The 22,810-nt window shown below is 46.9% G+C and overlaps 1 protein-coding gene across 1 annotated transcript in view; it reads right to left on the bottom strand.

Moving 5' to 3' along the window:
- Window positions 1-17,747: 17,747 nt before the first annotated feature.
- The window catches only part of LOC119432413 (arrestin domain-containing protein 3), an 85,446-nt gene continuing 80,383 nt past the window's right edge, over window positions 17,748-22,810 (bottom strand). Inside the window, exon 7 of the mRNA XM_037699581.2 lies at window positions 17,748-19,865. Within this exon, the coding sequence (XP_037555509.1) occupies window positions 19,615-19,865 (251 nt within the window). The 3' untranslated portion in view covers window positions 17,748-19,614. The remainder of the gene's footprint in view (window positions 19,866-22,810) is intronic.

Here is a 22,810-nt window from a genome sequence, read left to right as displayed (position 1 = left end):
CCTACAGTGACATCCGCCGTGTTAGTTTAGCGGTTTTTTTTGTTTTTGACTACATAATGTATAATGACGCAATTGTATGGTGACTGTGTTATATTGTGTATTGTGGCTGTAATTCCTATTATATTACTCCTGCACGAATAGTTTGCACGTATAGTTATCTGTTAATATTCTACTGCCCTGTAATTTGTACTCTGTGGAAATCTTCATATACAATGTATTGAATTGTACTGTGTGCCCCCCCCCCCCCTCACCTATACTTCTTACGGGGCCTGTGAGGTATTATCAAATAAAAAAATGTCACAGTTTCTAAGGGCGAAGCAATGAATGCGATAGCAACACAGCAATGTCATACGAAGTAAGGTGAGCTGCTTTGGTACCAATATGAATTGTAGTAAACATGAGCTGATTAAGTAAGCAGGTGTGCTGCGGCGTAAGTAGACCGACATGAAGAGAGACTCGATGACCACGAGAAGGCGCGTGTGAAACGGTGGTGTTGATGAGAAGCACTTCCCGTGGGCAGCGCGTGCGAAGGGACACACCTGTGCTCTGCACTGCCGATCCGGGCAGCATTGCATGTGTAGCGTGCGTTGGAAAATGCGGCCCGACTATTACTAACTGAATGAACAAGCGTGGTGTGAGCGCGCACAAACAAACATGAATAGATCACACTGAATGACTGCAGACAACGACTGTCAAACCGCTGGCAGCAAGCGCATATATACGCCGCAGCGGCGAAGGTACGTGCGGTCTATCGCTTCAACGGAAACTGAGCGGCGAATGCACGGCGCATAAAGGTCAGAGCCGTGGGGAGATAAGAGACGGTGCGGGCGAGACGAGCGCGGTTGTTGGCAGAGTAGAAATGCCCCCCCCGCTCCCTCCGGCGCTGGCTACCCGCTTCCTTGCTTGCGCGTGGGAGATTGAGTGCGTTCGCTCTGCGTGACAGCGCGCGTCCCCGCACGCTTCCGCTCGGGCATACGGCGCGCGGCGAAGATTTTATCTATAGGGAACCTCACGGCGACGGCGACGACGACGGCGACACCGACGGCAAAAATCCGGTTGAAGTGTCCATATAATTGCTATCGCAATAAAATAAAATAAAAAGTTGCAGTGGCTTAGCTCGGCTATGCCAGGATATACGTAGCGTTAGCAAAGGTTCAGCTGATTATTCTTAGCTTTCCTGGTTGTCTAGATTGTCAAGGATTAGCTTGATTGTCATGCTTACTGCTGCTCCAATGACACACACGCGGTATACGTATTATGTGGCACATGTATTCATTCCTCCTACGCTCAACCGCTAATTGCCAGGCAACTACTTCGGGATCGGATGAGTCAAGCTTCTCCGTTCTTCTGGGCTGTTGAGCAGCATTTGCGCTCTCCTTCTCCATGGCTATACCACACTGGCAAACGCCAGTCAGAAGCGCAGCTGCTCCAGCGCAGTGTCAGACGGCGACTGCACAGTGAGCGCGCCGGCGCCAGTGCGTCTACCACGGCTACGACGTCACTCCTCTGGAATGCGCAGACCGGCGGCGGTGAGTCGCGCACGGCGGCGGCGTAGTGCGCGAGAGGTGCCGGCTCCGGTGGCTCTCCGGTGCGCAAGCCGTGTGACATCACTGATCCTTGCGCATGCGCAGCACGGCTCTTGATGTGCCGCGCGAAACGGGCTTGGCTAGGCCAGTGTAGCTAACGCTACAAAATGCATACGTGTTGCGCCGCTATGCTCGACGACGCGAGCTTGATTCCCAGCCACGGCGGCCGCATTTCGATGGGGGCGAAATGCAAGAATATACTTGTTACTGTGTACTTTGATTTTAAAAGAACCCCCGGTAGTCAAAATTATTTCTGAGACCCTCCATTACAGCGTGCCCCATAATGATATCGTGGCTTTGGCAGGTAAAACCCCCTAATTTAATTGATTGTACTGTTCGTTCACTCGCGATCGGCGAGGACGAGCTCAAGAGAATTATATCCCATTTCCAAACGCTGCAACTTATATTGCTAGTTGTGCAGGCAACAAAGGGTCCGCGCGTTACTTGTCGTTTGCGTGGTGGCAATCCGTATTTAATGCAAGCTGCTATCATCTCGTGCGTCGGTAAGCGGCAGATCGGAAAGCAGCTGCCAGAGACATGCGCGGTATGTCTGTTGCTTGGCCATGCTTCTTAGGTTCAGAATATCCAAGCATGCTTTAAAGTATTTGCCACCTTGCACATTCTTCCTGCTTCACTCTTCCTGCCAAGAATCTTCGTTTCGTGTAGTAGCCGGCCATCGGTGTGGCATGGCATTCGCTCGACGAGAAAGTAGATTTGCTTTGATAAGGCATGTATCGCTGATTCTTGCGCTCGTGCTATGGTCCCAAGGTAATCGCTGGTTACCATGATCTATGTTCGTTTCGCGGAGTTTGTACGAGCGATTTCTCATGAGCAGTAAAAAGATACCTTGCTCACTAATGCGACGAGTTGTCATATCTGCATTGAATAAGGCATGATATACATTAAATATTTATACAGCATGATATAAGGCATTTGGGCATAAGTAGTGCTTACATCGGTAATTAATTTTATTGGTTTATTGGTGCGTAATGCATGTGTTCTTTCTGGGCTGACAGTGCGGATGCCACTCCCTGGGAGCCAAAATGAGAGCAGCCGTGTGTGCGCGCCCAGCGACCTAACGAAACCAACCGCAATCGTCATCTTCTCTATACATCTCTGCAAGCATCACTGCACCATAGAGAAATAAGTGACTAAATTATTGAACTTGGTGTGTACCTCTAACTCGACGGCGTATACAATCTTGTTGGACATCTCCGACACGCACTTGGCTTTCACTGTCACATTACAGCTCATAATTTGTTCAACGCCGTACACGTGTGGAAGCAGACGCTCCCATTTCTTGAGGTTGCTGCCCCGAAAATAGCTGTCGGCGTCGGCAACCTTCTTGAAACCGCATTGCAGTCTTTGCATTGCTGTTCAGCAAGCACTCGATCTGCCGCCATCGAAAACGGAGCGCCGTGAGCACGAGCAGCGAAAGAAAGCGCGGGCGAAACAACGTAAACAAAGCGGAGACTGCACCACGGCGCGACCACGCTGCTTGACATTTCCACATTGGGGGCGCTGTCAAGAGGCGCAGTAGCGCCTTCTGGCGATAGTTTTCTCGTCTACAGGGGAAGGGAGGGATGGAGAATGAACGCACGTGCGTGCGCGTCTCCTTTTCTATCCCGGCCGCGTGCGCTGTGTTGGAGGTTTTTACGGCCGGCGCAAAGTTTAGGCAAGCCGAGATGGCAGGTGGCTTCGTGTGCACTGTGTTCACGCGCGGCTAGCGTTGGAGGTCGCGTAGTCATATGCTATTTCGAAGATACGTAATTAAATAGTAAGCGAAGGTTGATCCTCGGTCCCCCGTCCTCTGCTCGCCCGCTCTACCTCCTGGAGCTTCGCTCAGGTCGCCGTTTGTGCCAGCTGTCCGCCAACATGCCGAAGGACGAGCCATGTGGCACTTCTACGTCTACAATCTCGGCTCCGCCTGCCGCAGCCTCTCCATCTTGGATCGTCAGTGGGCCCCAGCGCGACCTCCATCTGTTCTCTGGCTTTCGTGGTGGAGATGTGTAGGATTGGCTTGACAACTATGACCGGGTGAATTCTGCTAAACACTGGGACGAGGTGATGAAGCTACGCCAAGTCTCCTTCTATCTGACGGGCGTAGCGAAGACTTGGTTTTTCACCACGAGATCGACCTCACCGACTGCAGTAGTTTAAAACAGCAGCTTCGACAAGCTTTTGGTACTCCGGCTGCTCGTTCCTCCATCGCGAAGAAGACACTCGACACTCGCAAACAACTGGGCGAGTCATATACCTCGTATATAGAGTATGTCCTTGCTCTCTGTCGACGCGTCAACGCTTCCATGGCCGAATCAGAGTACTCCACATACTCAAAGGCATTGGGCCTCTCGCCTTCAATGCATTGACCATCAAGGACCCGGCTACCGTCGCTGATATTGTAGCTACGGGCTAACGCCTCGACGAACTCGAATCTGTCTGATTGCCGCCCCCGGACACACCTGAAAACAACCCTACCGCCGATCCCTCGTTGCGCGCAATGGTCCGCGCAATCATACGAGAAGAGCTGGAGTATCTTGGCTTCTCGGCCGGTCCCATTCCTGCTCACGCCCCCAGTACCACTTTGCGTGCCGTTGTCAAGGAGGAGTTGGCGTCTATGGCGAGTACTGCGTATGAAGTCCCTAGGCCCCCAACAACGTACGCGCAGGTAGCCGCAGTTACCCCAGCCCTCGTGCCATCGGTGCCTCCGAAACCAACGCAGGCGCACTTGGCTTCGATTTTTATCAGCACACCTAATCGAAACTTACTTTCCCCCATGGCGTCCAACGCGACCTATGTGTTACTACTGTGGATATCGTGGCCACATCGCCCGTTTCTGTAAGAAGCGGCAGCAAGACGAGCGTCGCGAATTTGACACCTACGAACGGGACGACTTTTCTGCTGGGCCCTCTTTCCAACGCTTACGCTCCGCGGTCCAACTGCTCTAGATCGCCGCCTGCAACGTCCACGACGGCTCCTAGCTACCGTCCTGCCAGACACCGCTCGCCGTCACTCCTTCGTCGCTCTACGTCGCCACTTCGACCAGCCTCTCCATTCGCCGACCGTCGCCCGGAAAACTAAATTATGCAGCTTTTGGAGGAAAAGCTGCATTGCTCGACAGGACAGAAATTCCTCCAGAGCGTCCGCATAATATGCTATCTGTTTTGGTAGGAGTACACGTGGAAGCCTTAATCGACACTGGTGCTAGTTTGTCAATTATTCACCGCGATTTGTGTTCGCGCCTCAGGAAAGTTACCACTCCTTATGATGGACCTACGCTACTTGCTGCTCAAGGGAACGCCATTCGACCTGCCTACATGTGCCCTGTTCGTGTCTACATTAATGTAATTCTGCATTATGTACGATTCACAGTGCTAAGTTCGTGTACCCAGCACCTCCATCACTTGTCACGTCCAAGGTCGTTAACACGACCTTAAAACGTGATTAAAGGTCATTAACACGACATTTAATACGCCCCGAAGATGCGGCGGACCGATCACACTCGAGGCACAGATCAGTCTCAAGATGAGTCCCCACAAGCGATGAGGACGACGAAGCCGATGAGATGATGAACATGTGCAGCCAACGAAGAAATGACTAAGAAATGCCCACACTGCTACAATTTATACGGCCAATAAAACTACGACACTTGCTTTGTGTAGTTGTGTAAGACTTTGCTATAACTATAAAGGCTTCACTTTTTGAGCAGAATTGTGGCGTTTCTCGTGTAACATTTCCGTTCCTCGGATGTTATTCCGCGTCAGTGTTGTCGTTTTCTCGTATTTCTAATCCCTGCGTTGATTGTTCAGCACGTTCTTATATTAGTTTCCTCTCGGCGGTCGCCATTCAGTACGTTATTGCTTGCACACAAGGTAGAACCTTATATGGAGCAGAAAAAAAAAGATCCCTCTTGTAATCTGCTTCGCATCTACGAACTGAGTGTTTAATTAGTTCCGGAAACGCTTGAAGGCATTTAGGTCTCTTGCTTTCATGAATCCCTCATCTCCTTCGTAGATCTCCTTTTTTTTCCAAATGTAAGCCAGTGCTTACTTCTTCGAGCCCGTTCACTTACCTTGCGTGAAACATTATGGCCATACACTGTCATGAAGACATTTGTGAAAACATAGGCTTCCACTTAAAGGCGTCCTCTGGTTCAGCAGATTCTACGACTTCGCTCCAGTCAGTGTTAGTGTTTGCTGAACCTTGGCGGGCCCTCAGCATTTCTTTCAAGACTCATTGATTCACTGGCAGATTACAGTATTCTCCTCCTTTTCTTTGGTGGATGTAGTGCTCTTAAACGTCAAATGAAAATATTACTTTGCGTATTCAGCACAGGACAAATGTTGAAGTCCTTGCGTTGGAAAGTGCATATTAGATTAAGTAAGGTTGAGGGCCAGCCGTAACGAAATAATGATACGACACCCGCGTTTTATCTGTTTTATTTCTCTCAATGTAGTGACACGTGATGTTTCATACAACGGAATACACTCAACACTACAGCTGGCAACAACCACAGATTCGTGCGCGACACAGCCGTGCTCACAGTTCCACGCGAGGCGAAACAAAAAGTTGGGGCAGCACACTCACACAAGCAACAGCTGCAAGGGGCAGACAGTCCCCATGACAAACCACAATTAATCCCCAGGCAATACCACACTCGAGATAAAATTTACTTCTTATTCAATTCTTGTTCCCACAATAGCTTGGATCGGTAATTAGTAACAATCATACCGTGTTGCTATGGCATCCTGTGAGAAAGCCTTTTGCGCTCACGGTCATGGTCGGAAGCCACTAACCGTAGGCTCGAATGCAAAACAACGTAGACGGGAGCCAGGACTGGACTAATGCGCTTTCTTCAAGTGTTGACCTGAGCAGAAAACTGCAGCACATGTATCAAACGCTTATCCTGGGGTGATTTTGCGCTACTGATAAGCTCCCTGTGGGGCTGCAGGCCCACGTATTGAACTGATTTAACATTGTCTGTTCAGTGATATGGGACGCTGAACAAACGCGGCTTGACTGATCTGCACCTAGGAGCCTAGCTGATGTTATTCAAGACCAGTGCCAAAGAGTATCTTTTGAAACTTTTCACGCCACTGTCAGGAATGTATACATGAAAATGAGCGCGATGCACTTCAACCGAAGTAAATCTATTTCACTGAGCAGATACCGTCATAAGATATACCAACGAAAAACACGGCACGAACACACAGAATGCCCAAGTAGAGCATGTTTGCCTTTGCTGCCGTAATTTGTCATTGGCGTGAAAACTACCTTGATGCTGTGCTGAGCTCATACAGGGCAAAAGCGGATAGCAGCGTTTTCGCACTCCACCCCCCCCCCCCCCCCCCGCCTTTTTTTTTTTTTTTTGTGCTGCAGATGTGCAGCCGTAGGTGTGGAGGTACGTATTCTCAGCCCTACTGAAAAGAGGAGCGTGGTATATTTTAGCTGCGCTAACCCACACGGACAAGGACGAGGCAGACAAGACGTGCGCAGGTTAGCGCAGTTAAAATATACCATGCATGTCAACCAACTAGCCCGACTTGGAGCTCTACTTGAAAAGAGGCTTTCTTGTGGCCTCAAACGGAGTTATAATTTCACCTCGCAGAAAAAAAAGGATGTGAAGGACACAATTTTCCATGAATTTCAAGAGAAATGCAAGCAGCATTCAGAAGAAACCTCAGTTGCTTCCACTGCTGTTGGTTGCTGCGGCATTACTCTGACTTATGGTTCAGGGACATCTTGTGCTGCGTCAATTAGATATCAGAGTAGCAAACGATGGTGAAATCATATATCGTGAGAGTGAAGCTTACAATCTTTAAATGTTGGCCTGCCGAACAGCGCTATAGGTTTGACAGCTTGAACTCCTCGTTTTGTTACGATTTGAGCCCGCCTCACCCGATACATGAATTAATATTCGGCGTTGCGGTATAGTAGCTTTGACCGACCTGTTCTAGTGGCGTAGAAAACTTGGAGTATGCAACCACCTTCGTAGTATCAAATCAAGCAACAGGTGGCGCACGAAGCGTGACGAGGTAATAGGCTGCAATGATAGAAGTGTTGGGCATTTTTGTGCAAGACGCATTTACAGACAACCTGCACTATGCGTAGCAGAAGTTGCTAGGATATAAGAATAAATGATGAAGTTGTGGGACACAATGCAGCGGAGGCTAACAGGAAAGACGTTGTCCAACCAAAGCCGTAGTTATACAATGGCGAATAGACATATTGGGGAGTGAGGATTCGGGCTCGCAACAACAGGGTTGCCTTCCTATTATCGCACATTACAGCTTGCTTTATTTCAAATGTCGCTAGTGATTTCTTTAAAAAATTCTGTCTTTTTGTACTTTAATTTATAAAGGAATTATCGATGCTTACTGACGCCTGGCTAAATCACCTACAAAAAACGGCAAAGTGCATTTTGAGAGTTAAAACGAGAATTTCCACTATACGAAGTCTAAGTTATTCCAAGTGCAGGCACCCTTACGCACCTCAGCTGCGTTTAACGACGTGTTTCTTCAATATTGCTGCTTTTGATAAAAATCTTCTTAAATAGATGAAGGCTTCGGACACAACTCTGGCGTCGTACCTTTTTTATTTCATATATACTTTGATATGGGGAAGCTCATGCATTTATGCAGACGTAACGCCTTAACACGTGCTCAAAGTGTACGCGATGGAAGAGAATTTCCCAAGGAGCCTTTGTCAGAGAAGTTACCATATAGAATACCCGCTTATACTTCTGCGAGAAAATGTTTGACACTGACGGGAAGCAAATGCTACAACTAAAACTGCATAGGCACTAGCTTTTCTGGCTTCGCGTCTTTGGAGCGAGTGTTGCATCACTTCACAAATGGATAAATAGTTGTGTCGTCTGAAGCCGCATGTATATTTTGTTTCGCCAACCCTGCATTTCACCGAACAGCAGTGGAAACGCTCAAAGATCCATTCCGGTTTGGCAACAACATCACACAATTTGTTTCAGCTGCAGTCGTTCAGGCCTGCATGTGACACGGCGCGACGTAAGCAAAAGAAGACGGGTCAACATCCAATATTTCTAAGAGCACGTAAGGAAGGTGATAACGTGGACTGCTCTTAGCGTGTCTACTTGATGGCCACGCTGCTGCTTTTAAAGTACCGACAAGGTAGAGTACTTCTTCCTGTGTCCGCAAAGTCACCGAGCCTGCCTTAGAGATCGATGCGCAAAAACGGTGATGGACATCTTACGTGCCTGGTTGCTTCAATGTGAAAAACCATTAAAGAGACAACACAACCAGAAGCACATCAAGAAAGGTTGAGCGCTCAAGCTTTCTTAAAGTTCCTTCTCTTCGTGGTGTCTGTTTCCCGTCTCGAGCAATAAGTATCAGTCCTTAATTGTGATGAAATCATGTTTTATGAGAGGCAGGAAGCGTGAAAGCCTTACACTCACCGACAAGCGCAGTTTAGCTGAACATTGGCAACACAAAATAATTATGTTCCAAGGTCGTCTTGCTAACGAGGTGACCATTATGAATTTTGCAGAGACCACAGTGCATGTTTCACCGACGTGTGGTAGGAGCAGTACCCTCCGCAATGACGTATTTTTTCGAAGATATGTAACTACCAATTAATTGTGGATTTTATGGCACCTACTGTGATGCTGACATCTGCAACATTCGTATCTTCCCTATGACACAAACTTGGTACTTTTTTCTCAGCACATGCTCTTAAGTCCAGATTTTGTGGAAACATTACCGATCCATTGTTTTTGAACGGTCTGAAAAGCTGCATTTGCTGAATTCATGTACGCCTACCGCCTGTTAAAAACAAGGGGCAATGCTTCGAGCAACTGGGCACAACACATGTAACTAACATGGCACTGCACGCACACTTCCCCGATGAACGTTTCTCGCTTCTGGTAGGCTTTGCCGAGCACGATTATTAAAGTATTGAACACTTTCCACTTCACCATTTACCACAAGTAACAGAGCAAGAACACAGGAAATAAAATGCACACTTCTGTAAGCACAGGTTTTTGTTGCTAAGAATTTGAATTCTCTAAGCTGGTTCAAACTATATTTTACAAAGGCTGAACGCCGTGCCAAAGATTTACCCACTGGACTCAGCTTGCGATTCTGTACAGAATACAATGTGTGAGCTCTCTACTTCCCAAATACATATAAAAAGTGGTCGAATACTCAATACATATACTGAATTCTCCTGGGCTCCTCATCAGCTTGCGTCGTCCTTGAAGCCTTAGGTAGAAATATACAAAATCCATTCCCAGGTGGCACTTTCCTTAGCGCAGCAGAAAAGTCTCTCAGCTCAGCTCTATTGCACTTTACGAAACGCAAGCGCTTTCACATAAGCGCACGAAATTTCACAGAAGCGTATACCAGTGTAGAGGAGTGAAGTACCTTCAAAAAATTGAAACGCGTTCGCGCGTGCCTCATTATCGTTGTTAGTCTCAGATTGTGCCTTTAACGCAAGGCCACAGATCAGCACTTCTTTGAGTAGCTTTTAAGTTGATCCTGATGTGCCCAAGTATATCTGCGTAGAAATCGCCTTCACCAAAAGGTCCTTCTTATCTATTAAGAGCAGGTCATGTTTCCTTCCCTCTATTTCACTACTTACGCCTTTTAATATTCTCTCGACATTCATTAGCATGTAAATAAGTTTATGGCGATGACCCTTTTTAAAAAATCTAAAAATTCAGCAGGAATTGATACCAAAAGAAGAATTTTAAACAAAAGTACTTATGAAACAAACCAGAGGTTTTAACATCCTTAGTAAGTCACCTTTTAGCTCGCCAATCATTTAGCAAGGAAAATGATTTAGAAGCTAGTGGAAAATTTTCATTTTTTACTCGGCGCTGTCGCAAATTAAAGGTCAAAGGTACATTGACACGTACAGGGTGCGCGGCACGGTAAGCACTGGCGACTCTGGTAAGAACTTGCTTGGTGCATGACACCACTGTGTCATCATCCATCGCGAATGCCAAATGCACCAAGCTATAGGCCACTGGCATCATATCACAGTGCAATCTGTAACACTGTTTGGTGGTGCTCCGACGCGCCGAGATTTAAGCAACCAAATTTTGCCACCAAACATCATAGAAGCACGCATAGTTTCTTTAAGGATACTGCTATACGATAACAGGACAGTTCTCAAAAGGGGCAAAATGAGTAGTTCAAGCTTAATTAAGTACAATTTCCTCAGTTTACTTCCGCAGTAAAAAGACATGTGTTCCAGTTGAACAACTTGCTGATTTCAATGACTAATTCTGCAGCTGCAAGCGTTGAAATAACACTGTATACGCGCATGACGAGCATTCTGAACCGGACTGTACAATGAGTGCAAATGAATCTAACCACAAGGCGGTGAACTTGCAAGGTGTAAAATGCAGGTGCTTCTCAGTTATGAGCCGCACTCCACGTTTACAAGCATTTGTACAATGCCTGGTGAAAAGGCCAGCATGAGAGATGAGTGATGCACCACCTCAAGACAGGGATGAAAAGGTAGTCCCTGCAATGTCGCAGGGATGCTTACTGGCAGGCATGTTTATAACGCACTTAGTTGCAAGCGCCAATTTCCACGTGATCATTTCAGACGCAGAATGGCTGAAGAAACACAAGAGCCCTCCTGTAAATCCAGCTCTAATCCCTACCTCTTGGGCAACCAATAACAACGGATTAAATCTTTTTGAGCCGTGCACTTTCTTTCCAGACATGATAATGACTACGAGAAGACGACGAGAAGACATCCACTAGCACAAGGAGCATGCGCATAATCTAACTTCGGTTCTGCGCATGCTCCTTGTGATAGTGGCTGTCTACTTATGTACGACTACTGAAGCATAAGCACATATGGTTGTCAGTCAGCGCCCGTGTCTGTGCTCTCCTTTCGTCCTGTTCAGCGCTGTTTCGTCTTCTCGTAATCATGAACCAGCCAACCCAAATGCGTGCCCTTCTACATGTTAATCACACCATCAGTATTCGCAGCCTCGTCTTCGCTACAAATATAGGACGCTGGTTTCCACAAAACAGCCAGCTGCATTCCATAACTCCGGAGAGAATGCATTTCTTTGCGCAGTACCTTCCATCCCTGCTTAAGGCGTGTTTACACTGAATGAGAGTGTCATGCGAGTTTTGACTGAGCTTTAACGAACGAAAACGATGTAATCATTCTAGGATGCACAGTGCAACGATCACCACGTGACTTTTTCTATCCGACAAAATATTCAACTGAATTATATTTTCAGCCACTAGCGTTTTCGACAAGCTAATCCATCGTTCCCGAACACATGATAGCGTGTTGTGCGGCTCGGTAATGTTCAAAAGCCTGTATTCAAGATGAAGGGTTATCACAACAGCGGCCATTGCATTTCTGTTGTGTCTTTTCTCGTCGTCTTTCACGCTCGCGACGTCCTCCGCTTCTTGCCGTTCAGCCCCTTCACCATCAGCTTCGCTGTGAAGCAGGGCTCAGCTTGATTTCTTGCCAAGCTCTTGTTCCTTTGTGGAGTAGAAGAAACCAGCACAAGCTTCGCCAAATCCTGAGGGTTGTGTGGAGATTATCCGCAGATGCTACGCTCTTCATCCTCATTGGTTCACCCTGTCATTCCATTCCATGGAGAACGACACTCTCCTTAACGAGGAAGTCTGTATCCTGAAAGCGCCTCGAGTTGCCTTCGGCAATCTGCACGCCTCTCTGCAGTGGTGAGCAGTGACCAGAAAACTGTAATCGCTGAAATATGCATCATTCCATACTTAGCACCCTCATTACAAGTGCCTTTGCTTAACACGATTCCACGCGCTCAGACCTCACTGGCCTGAGCGCTTAAATTGCAGTTTTACAAATACTAAGGTTAACCACTAGGAGATAAAATAATGACTTCTCAATATCGCTGAAAAAACGTAACGGTTTTTAAAGCACAATTATAATATTCCATATGGATACTCTGAGAAGTGGTGGGCTACGCTATCTTCAACCCTATTTCCCTTACATGATACTTCGATAAAGCGTTAACACGGCGGCTGTTCGCAAAGATTGGCGTGCGTATTGCCGAAAGCATCGCGCTGCTGCGTGTAGACAACTGCACATGGGCAGATCTAGCAGCCTGTCGCGCGGGACGCCTACAGCAGCCTGTTTCACGCTCGCTAGAGCCGCCGCATTCCCCGAACAGAAATCGGCGCTTTTGTATTTATTCAGCACAAGGCGATATTAGAACGCGTAAGAAAGACAAGCACAGACGCGGATGTGCGCTGCAATGCTGACTACAAATAATAGCGCTTTATATTCACTTGTCCCCTATCACTGTATTAAAACTGCATAGAAATAAGCTTGCAAACATGTATGCGCTTCAAGTGGCCCTGCCAATCGTTATAAGAAATTGTTTGCGCAGCTGCTATTGTATTAACAAATACCAGACCGTTTCTGAGGCCGAAACGCTGAAACAGCTTGCCACATGCCACAGATTTGGTTCTCCGTACGTACGCTCTTACTGTAGGCGTCGTGATGCTGCGTACACACTTGTCAACACACTAACGGTAGCTTCAGCTCCAGGACAACTTCTATTCCCCTATTCGCACAGATGCAAAACAGAGAAATACTCGCATTTCGCAACCAATGAGCCGCCTAATCAACCACTTTTGTAGCTACAAAGCAACAAAACTTCTTCATTTTGGGTAATTCCGCAGAACTGATTTGGCATATTCAGTGTTCACATACTTCGAGTCGTTTAGCGAACTTTGACTGCACAGAATCACAGAGAATCGAGCGATTGGTAAGCTCTTCCTGGGATCTGCTCTCAAGTAGTCGTGCCCACATGCTATCGATAAATGTTTCAATAATTGGGTGGGCCGTTTGTTGTCGGCCGGTTCCCTCGCACCGTTTGATGGTGGCTCCGGTAATTCTTTTGCAGTGATGAAAAGGTCCCCGTAATAGACAGTCTAAGCAGGAGTCGGCCAGAAGTGGTGCCGACTTCCCACAATATCAAGAAGATAGCATGTAGGTAGAATTTGCGTGTGGTTTGTGCGTCCCGCGCAAGCTTTCTGGCCTTTACCCCAGAATTGTTCCTGGTGGTCAAGAAAACTGGTGCTTGGCACAGCAGACACGCTCAGGCGTTGGAGAAATGCGCGATGGCTTTTTTTTACGAAATTATGGGGTGCGAAGTCATATGTGCGCTCCACGGCTTCAAGATTTGGGCCGAAGCAAGGATGCCGCTGCTGATGAAGGCGTTTTATATTGGCTCGAGACGCAACGCACGCGTTAGCGAAAGTTCCCTTTCTTCGTTTAGCAGCGAGGAATCTGTGGAATGGCGATGCTCATATTTCACTGGGTTTGTTTGCTGCTTCAATGCGCATGTGTAGTCAACTCCTTATACTGACGCATCTGACGGAAACAATATTTAGTTGAAAGTTTGCGCTTGTCTGCGCCGATACCCACTCGACTTCCCAGTCGTTCCCCTGTCCTTGGCCTTTTCTTGAGTATTATGAAACTACTCGCCCACCAAGTTTTAATAATCCTAGGCACTTGCTACCATCCACCCAACGTACCATTTGCATTTACGGAGGATCTCCACGACACTTTCAATATTGTAGTTAGGCGCTACGCATCCTTGCTAATTTTGTTGCTATGCATAGACTGGTCTTTTCACGGACCTTCTTTCTTAAATGCTGCAACTTGGTGATTCATTTTTTTTCTGCCCTTTCTTTAACCACACCCGAATCGCGACACAACACCGAAACGACACCGACAGAACAGCTAGTTTATTCAATTTAGTCCTAACTATAAGTTCAAAACCAGGTTTGCAAATAACCTTCCTCCACTAAGTGACAACTCTTTGCCCCATTTTCCTTTAGCTTTTCCTGTACAAAAATTCTGGAAACGCACCGAACCCTTACGCAGTTATCACCGGGCCGAATTCAATATAATTATAAACTGGGCGCATTCTTTACATTTTATATAAATTTGAATGACGTTAAGTCTAAAATAATTGGGCGTAGTTCAGAAATATGGTTTTGGACCTTACTGATCACTTTGTTTCTGTCCGCAAAATTTCATACAATGTCCGTGCAAGATGCTATAATGCATACCTTAAACAGTTCTCAAATAGAAAACAAATGCTTGTACAATTCAGCACGAACAACGCGCTGCCATTATTACTGATATTTCTACCACTCAGCTTTTGATAGACATATTTGTGCAATAAAGTACGCCAAACGTGATTTTGTTACTGGTACACTAGAACATAAGCTATTAAACAATCCCAAGTAATTTTGGAATCCTTTTAGTTCTGCGGATACATGGAAGGTTATGTTAAGAAACGCTGACAACGAATTAATATGCTTCTTCTACTAAATATATTTTCTTCTACTAAAACTTCGTATGATAGGTTTAGATAATAATATAGTAAAATGGCTTGAACACTTTCTTACATGCCGTCAACGCGACTGCATGATCTAGTTGGAGTTGAAGCTTCTTGTGTGAAACGACGAACATTTTACAGAGAGATTGGAACAGCAGACAGGAATCCTCGTGCATTTGTGTCTCACTGTCAAACGTTTTGCGCTTTCAGACCCACGTGCCGTCAACAGTTTTTTTCAACTAATGAAGTCAACTCCGCCCGGCAACCTGTATCGTCTTCGTTCAAGGCAACGTTCTTGAGCAGCTAATTTCCTTAATTTTTATAGACGATTTACCTGAGTGTCTTTCCTCCTCGATACATTTCTTTATAGATGATTACGTTCTCTTTTGAGGAATAACAAGCGACACAAACACTGTTCAAGCTGACATCAAGGCCATATCTTCTTGGTGCAAAATCAGACATATGGCGCTCGAAGCACGCAAGCGTAAATTCATTCGCGTCTCTCGGACTATCACACAATTAACACTATACCAACTAAATTACGCCAAACTAGAATCCCTTTCATCATATGAACACTTGCAGTCCATATGACGGCTTAACTTAACTATACCACGCATAGAGATCATATCATAATGAAAGCTAATCGCATGCTAGGTTGTCTAAAATGGAACTTCTATTCAGCACCTACGCACTATAAGATCCTCGTTTACGCTATGCTTGTTTGCTCAGAGCTTCATTACGCATCGCCAATCTGGGACCCCGCTCCTGAAGTTCTCATTAACCTAATAAAAATTATCCAGAACAAATCTGCGCAGTTTATATTCTCTATCAACGGATAGCTAGCGTAACACATGAAATATAACTTAGTCCTAAAGCCACTCTCAACACGACGTGAAGTAGAACGATGATCTGTATATAAAATTTAATCTTTATAATACCTATATGTTTCATTAAATTTTTGATCACACATTACACAATAACCTCGTCGTGCCGCCTTCATACATATCATCACGACTTGATCACAAAAACAAAAGGCATAATAACACGAAACGTTTTTTGCGATTCCATTCCTCGCACATGCTATGATTGGAACGGCTTTCCCTCTACCAATGTCATAAAGATGTTTCATTGACTTATTCTACCCTCCGTAATTTATTACAATAACGAACCAACGTTACTTTGTGCCATCCAACAGACCGCAATGCGTTTCGCGCGTACATCTGATATGCTGAACACGCGTCACGCCTAGATTTTTACTGTGCTAACTTTCACAACCCTGTAACTTGCATGGTTTCTTTTCCTCTCTTTTCTTTTGCTTATTTTTTTGTAACTGTTAACTGTTAGCGCTAATGACGAGCGTAGGTGAACTGAAACGTCCACAAGCAAAAAAAAAAATAATAATAATAACATACTTGGAAGGCGATTCAACCTCCAGCTGAAGTCGAGGAAAATGTTTTTGTGAGTGAGTTGGGGTGCGGAGTCACTGCGCGCCGCACTTTATCGCGTCACTCACCGCATGAGCGTCGTAGGAGCAGCGTCGGACTCATATTATTTATGGCACTATCTTCGGGATCGACACACATTTTGATGCATGAGGACATTTTATATACCTTTAAATAAATTTCCGGATTTAACATGTCAAAACGACGATGCGATTAAGAGGCATGCCGTTATGGGACAAATACGTCCTTGGTGTAATCATTACGCTATCAGGCTTCTGTGCTAGATATCCTCTGTTCGAATGCGGCCATTGGCGAATTTTATTGATTTATTTATTTTAAAAATGCAATTTTGCCATAACGGCAAAACAATGAATGCGACCGCAACACGTGTAGGATATTGCACGAAGTGAGAGGCTCGTAGCTTTAGTGGCAGTATGAATCATAGTAAACATAAGCTGGCTAAGTAACCACGCGGGGCGTGACGTGCGCAGACACTCATGTACAGAAAGAACTCGATGACGGCGACCAGCATCGGCTAGAATCGGGCTCGCGTTTTGGTACTGCGGCATGCTCACGTCGGGCAGGATAACCCGTCCGCTTCGCGCTTTTGAACTGCAGGGTCTTGTCGGCGTTGTCGTTTAGCCTCGGCCTCCTGTTTCCGCAGTGCCGCGTCTAGGTGGTCTGGCCACCCCCGGCGTTGAGGCATGTCGTTCCTGCGTCTGGACCACGGAGTGGTTATGGCGCGTGTGCGGGCCCTCCATGCTTCAGTGTGATTAGATTGGAGCTTCTTGGATGGCGTTCTGACAATCACCATGCGGAGGAATGCTCGTACGATGTGAGGGACGCGGTGCTTCGCTGCAGAAACCCCGCACCGACAGGCACTACTTTGGTTACTGCGTGTGGAAAAACAATGGCACAAGCTCGCAGGGTCTGCATATCCAGTGTGTTCCAATTTGTTCCAGTAAGCAAAGATGTCTCACCTTCGGTCTTAGAACAGAACTATTTATGTGCACCAGTCTGTGAGATTGGAACACGAACACGCCTATATATATTTTGTTACCTGGTGTTCAAATTTTGATGAAGAGGAAAAGTGCGCAGTCAATGTGAGCAATGATCTTGAGAAAACCTAATAAAATAAAGAAATCAGTATATTTAGGTCTAATCATCAACGACGGCGAAACATTACATGGAGTTGTTCACATAACAGATATTGCAATACAACTCGCCAGGCGCCTCAACCGACTGGCTTGCAGCCGGAAAAGAGCTCAGGATGTTCTAGTCCGCCGGCTTCGGCATGCGTCCATTATGTAATGGTTACGACAATCGGGCTGCTGTACTAGAGTCCTCCGTTTAAGTCCTGCCCTCGGACAATTTTTGCCGTCGGACAATTGTTGCCAGCAACAAGTTCTACTCGACAATTTTTTATTTATGTATATATTTTCGGAACACCGCGGCGACCAGCGGCTCTATGGGCCCAGTAGCACTAGATCTGGGATTTCCCTGCGGTATGAGGCAAGAAACACCCCATACGGAAAAGTGGTAACTCGCCACGCAAGACTTTGTCTTTAAAATCCAAGTGTCATAGAAGCTACGGTGCCCCTCGGCCAGTGGTTCCATTCTGACATTGCGTAACCAGCGCCGATGACGTCAAATGCACGACATGCAACTGTGGATCTGTTATCTCCGTCTCTAAACACCTATGATAAGCGGATCGCTGCGCTCACAGCCCACGATTGTCGGCATCGGGAAAAGGCACAAGTGCCAAACAGCTACAGACGCAGCAAAAAGTTTAAGTGCTACGGATGGAGCACAAATCGACAATCAACACCGTATTGGTTGGATTGCCTTATCAAACGAATCGGTACTCCTGCCTGCCTGAGGCCACGGACGAGAATTTGTATCGTCGGAGATGTGCGCGTCGCCAAAATTTTGCGCACATCATCGAAAGCCTTGGGGACTGTGTGCTGGTAACCCCGCTCTCGCAACGCTTTTCATATCAATCGACTGAGATTCCTCTTTTTTTATAGAATATGCTTGGTTTTTATTTCCGTATATGGCAGGCGGCTTGTTGGAATTCTGTGTCGACGTCCGTAGTTCCAGTGTGGGACTAACTTGCTTTACTGACAGTTTTTCGTTTTCTCAAATTGTACAGAGTAATGCCCCTGTATGTATACACAGGATGCCGAAGAAAGAACAAACACTTCGACGCATTTGGCTTATCGCTGTGTATCCACATTCAGTCTTGCTTCGTTTCTCGTTGCCACTCGTAATGTTCCGAACAAGGAATATTCTTGCAATATTGGACTGACAAACGATAAAATATTTTCCCTGCCCATTTAAAAGCACGCCGGAATTAAAGAAAGTCGACATGTATGTAATGATAATAATAATTGAATAAAAGTATAAAAACAGCGACGTAATGCTGCTACAAAGATGTCGCCAGCAGACTGAAAGCAAAACTTCGCATAAATGATGCTCTTTTCATTCCAACGCGAATATTTGTGTCTTGAGAGAACACAATGTGCTGAATTATTTGCATTGATGTCACACAAATTTTCATATTCTGTTAAAACTTACTATACACGCTTGTCCCATTTTACTAATTAATACCATCTTTAAAAATGTAATTGCAGTTACTGCAGAACTGCGGTTGGTAAGGGTAGAGCTAATAACATTAGTGACTAAACAAGGTAGTCGCTATTACTAATGGGTCCCAGCTACCAATTCCAAATGCAGTTAGCGCCACAGGGTGCAAAATTTATTCTGCTTATACCACATTTTTGTACCACCTCTTGCGTATTCTAGAGTGGGTCTGATATATGGGTTGTAGGCTATGAACTTTGTATCCAGTGGTGCTAACTGTGCTTTGAACTTCAGACCAATTAGCAATAGTGATTACCTCGCTTATTCAGTAATGTTGCTAACCCTGCCATTACCAACAGCACCTATATCAAGGTAGGGAATAGTGTGACAATAAGTAGTGACTGACATTACAGCGTTTTTATATGTCCGGTAATGTAATTTCCTTTTCATGACGATGGCTTAGGATGCGCGCGCGTCAGCGTGATCTCGGCTTGGAAAATCTTGTTTTCCGACCTCGTGCACTTCGGGGAATGCACTGTATAAGGCCGGGAGCGGCCCCCGCTAACGTGAAACAGGCTTCGAAGCTAAATGGAGAGAAAGGCATTTTCACGTGCGGCACATTGGCATCGCCCACTTGGCAATCGCCGACCTACGAGCGTTACGCCATGGCGAGCTGTCGTTGTGGCGGGTCGTCGCTTGTGGCGGCAGGCTGGTGCTGCCCTCCTGCGGAGCTGCCACCAGCAGTGGAAGTGCTGCTACCGCGGGTCGGGTTCCGAATGGACACGTACACTGGCCTGTACAGCACAACTGTCTCGCCCTCCTCGACACCCATCGAGCCGTCATACACTTGACCCAACTGGAACTCGGGTCCGATGTACATTCCTCCTTCCACGTGATCGCAGCAGACGGCTGTGGTGGAGGGAGAGAGAACAAAATATATAGATGTAAACAGCGTTCTTTGCATACAAAGACCAGATTTCTTTCCGGCTCTCTAGCTATATCACCAAAAATGTTGGACGATCCCGAATGTAGTGCCCTCTAAAAATGTAGGCCATTCCCACTGGGTATGCGCCGGTCTTGAATGAATCCCTCTGCCGCTAACTTGGGTCATTGTGCATGTGTCACTGGGTATACCTCACAGCTGCGCCAGCAGAAGGCGCAGCCCATCCGGAGGATAGCGCGACCTGCAGCACGAGGCTTGTACGTGACGCGTTCGCATACTTCGAGAGCCATCTTAGCTTAGTTATTCCCGAATAGTCGTTTAATAACTGTAAACCGCTAGACAACATTGTAGCCTCAATGAACAGTTGAAAAGCACGCACAAACAATCACAAAGGGACAAACGTACTAATTCTACGAAAATGAATGCAAACAATATAAAATGAAAGAAAACCAGGAAAAGCGACCCATATGTGCCCGTCTCAAAGAATAGTTCATGTGCACTATACATTAAAAACACTACTACAGTCATGTCTCGTTGATATGGACCCCATTAATATGGACACCCCCCAATGTGGCCCAAGTTCTCGCGACCGGTCACTCTTTATGCAATTCTGCCCCGTTAATATAGAAACCCGTAGTCCAAACTATGGACGGCTATTTTGGGGACGAAACGGGTAAATACAGGCATTTTTGTCTCGTTATTATGGTCATGCATCCATAAAGCACCACAAAGAAAAAAAACATGCCTAGTGACCCATAGAGGCCCCAGTGCGTACCCGGAATTCGCGCAGGCTGCGCCTGTATGCACAGAAGCTTTTCGGGATGGTGTCCCATTGTCTCATCACATTGCCTGCACGACGCGCGTACCGAGCACATTCTGGAACTAGCGCGACTTCCAGTGACAACGCTAGAACATTCGATGGTAAATGTTTAAAAGCCGACACGCTTCGCCGAGCATCAGATTATCGACGACCGAAGATCGTGCTCGCCGCTACAGTATCATCGCACTGTAAGCGCTTATTCTTACCGGGCACAAGTAACAAGCTCTCAGTTTTGGTACCGGTGTGCCGGCTGCTGTCTTCATCGTCATGCTCACGTAACAATATTCGCTGTGCATAAAAGGCAAAGCTGGGCACTTCTCTGGTCAGTTCGGAGCAGACGGTGACTGGTGTTAAGCGTAAACGGACAAAGCTTTCCGCTCAGCTAAAAAGGAAATATGCAAATTCAAAAGTGAGACACCTTCAGCATCTGTTCAATACGTCAAAGACTGGAGTGAGGAAAACCTTTGAAATGATGTGGCTTATTCATTAATGTTTGTGTTTTAACAGCAGAGCTGTTAAAACTCAAACGCAAGCTCCGCTGTTTAACAGCAGAGCTGTAACAGCAGAGCAGAGCTCTTGGTTAGGCCTCGTAGTGCGAACAAGAAACTGCGCGGGGCGATGACGTCACCTTGCGTAGTAGCAACCACCTCGCGGAGCGGCGTGTGCTTCCCCTCCTCTTGCTCTGGCAAGTGTCACGCCCTGGCAAGTGTGGAGGTGCAGCTTGGCCGTGACGTCACCGAGGAGATAAAGCTCGGAGCCGCCGCGACGGCGGCAGAACACTCGTCGACTATGTGCCGTGCACATGTTGCCTTGACATGGGATGTTAAGGAGAGGTAAGGAGAGCATGCGCGTGGCGTGTGCTATGCTCGGGAGAGAGAAAGAGAAAATGAGAGCCAGAGAGAGAGAAGAATTTGTAGCAGCACCAACGAGGCAACGCGCAGAGCTGCTGCTGACGCCGTCCGCGTTGCCCCGCGTTTGCGCCGAACGCGCGCGGTGTCTATGACTGCAGCCGGCGCCTCTGGCGGCGGCTCGGCAGGTTTCGACCAGCCACGCCCCGGAAAGTGTGGAGGCCCAGCTTGGCCGCGACGTCACCACGGAGAGTCGGAGCCGCCGCGACGGCGGCAGAACTGTGCACGACTCTGTGCCGTGCACATGTTGCCTTGACATGGGAGAACCAAAGAAGATCCGGGCACCTAAAGCAGAAGCGGCTAACCAGGAAGCGCGCCGTGCTACCAGGCGAGAATGCGATCGACGACGACGAGCCGGTCCAGAATACCATGCCGAGGTTGTTGCTGCGAAGAGACGTCGCCGAGCCTAGCACAACCTAGTAATAACTTGGCCAAGCCTAGCAACATCTTAGCAAAACTTTGTCAAGATATGTAAAAGCTGGAAGAAGCTAGGTGATCCGCGGTTAACTCCAGCCGTGGACCACTAGTGCAAGCTGTCCACATTTTTCTTTGCCTTGAATCGTTATAATGGGTGTTGTGTTATGTTAATTGGAAGCAGCTTATTCTTGCTTAGGTTGGCAACCTTTGTTAGTGCTCTCTATTACGTTGGAAACTATATATATTCTGTTATGAGAATATATATAGTTTTTTATATATATATATAGTTTATATATATATATAAGAGGGCAGTTGAATCATGCTCGTTGACCGGAGCAGTTCACCGTCCGTGTCGCCCTTTTTCACGCCTTTTACAAGGTAAGCTGTTATGGGCTCATTCCAATAGCCGTTTCGGTTCACGATCGTGTCGGCGGCGGCCGCGTCCATAACAGCTGTCGCCGGAAATGCGAAAAAAGTGCCCGGTCGCCGCCGGGATTGAACTAAGGTCCGCAGCGCGGGAGTCAGTTACTTTACCACTGAGCCACGCAAGCGCTTGCTAACAGGCAGCGGAAAATGTCCATGGGGAACCAGCGCTGGAGTTTCGAGCTGACACACAGCGCCCCTAGCGGACATCGCGCGCATTGTTCAGTCATAGAAACAGAAAAAAAATCCAGCGGTGGCATACGGTGGGCGACGTGCAAACATAGGTCGGCGCACTCACTCACTCACTCACTCACTCACCCACTCACCCACTCACCCACTCACT

The sequence above is a fragment of the Dermacentor silvarum genome, chromosome 11, assembly GCF_013339745.2.
Source record: "Dermacentor silvarum isolate Dsil-2018 chromosome 11, BIME_Dsil_1.4, whole genome shotgun sequence".
NCBI classification, from domain to species: Eukaryota; Metazoa; Arthropoda; class Arachnida; order Ixodida; family Ixodidae; genus Dermacentor; species Dermacentor silvarum.
Note: the sequence above shows the minus strand (reverse complement) of the source record. Positions and strands in the feature narration are given on the sequence as shown.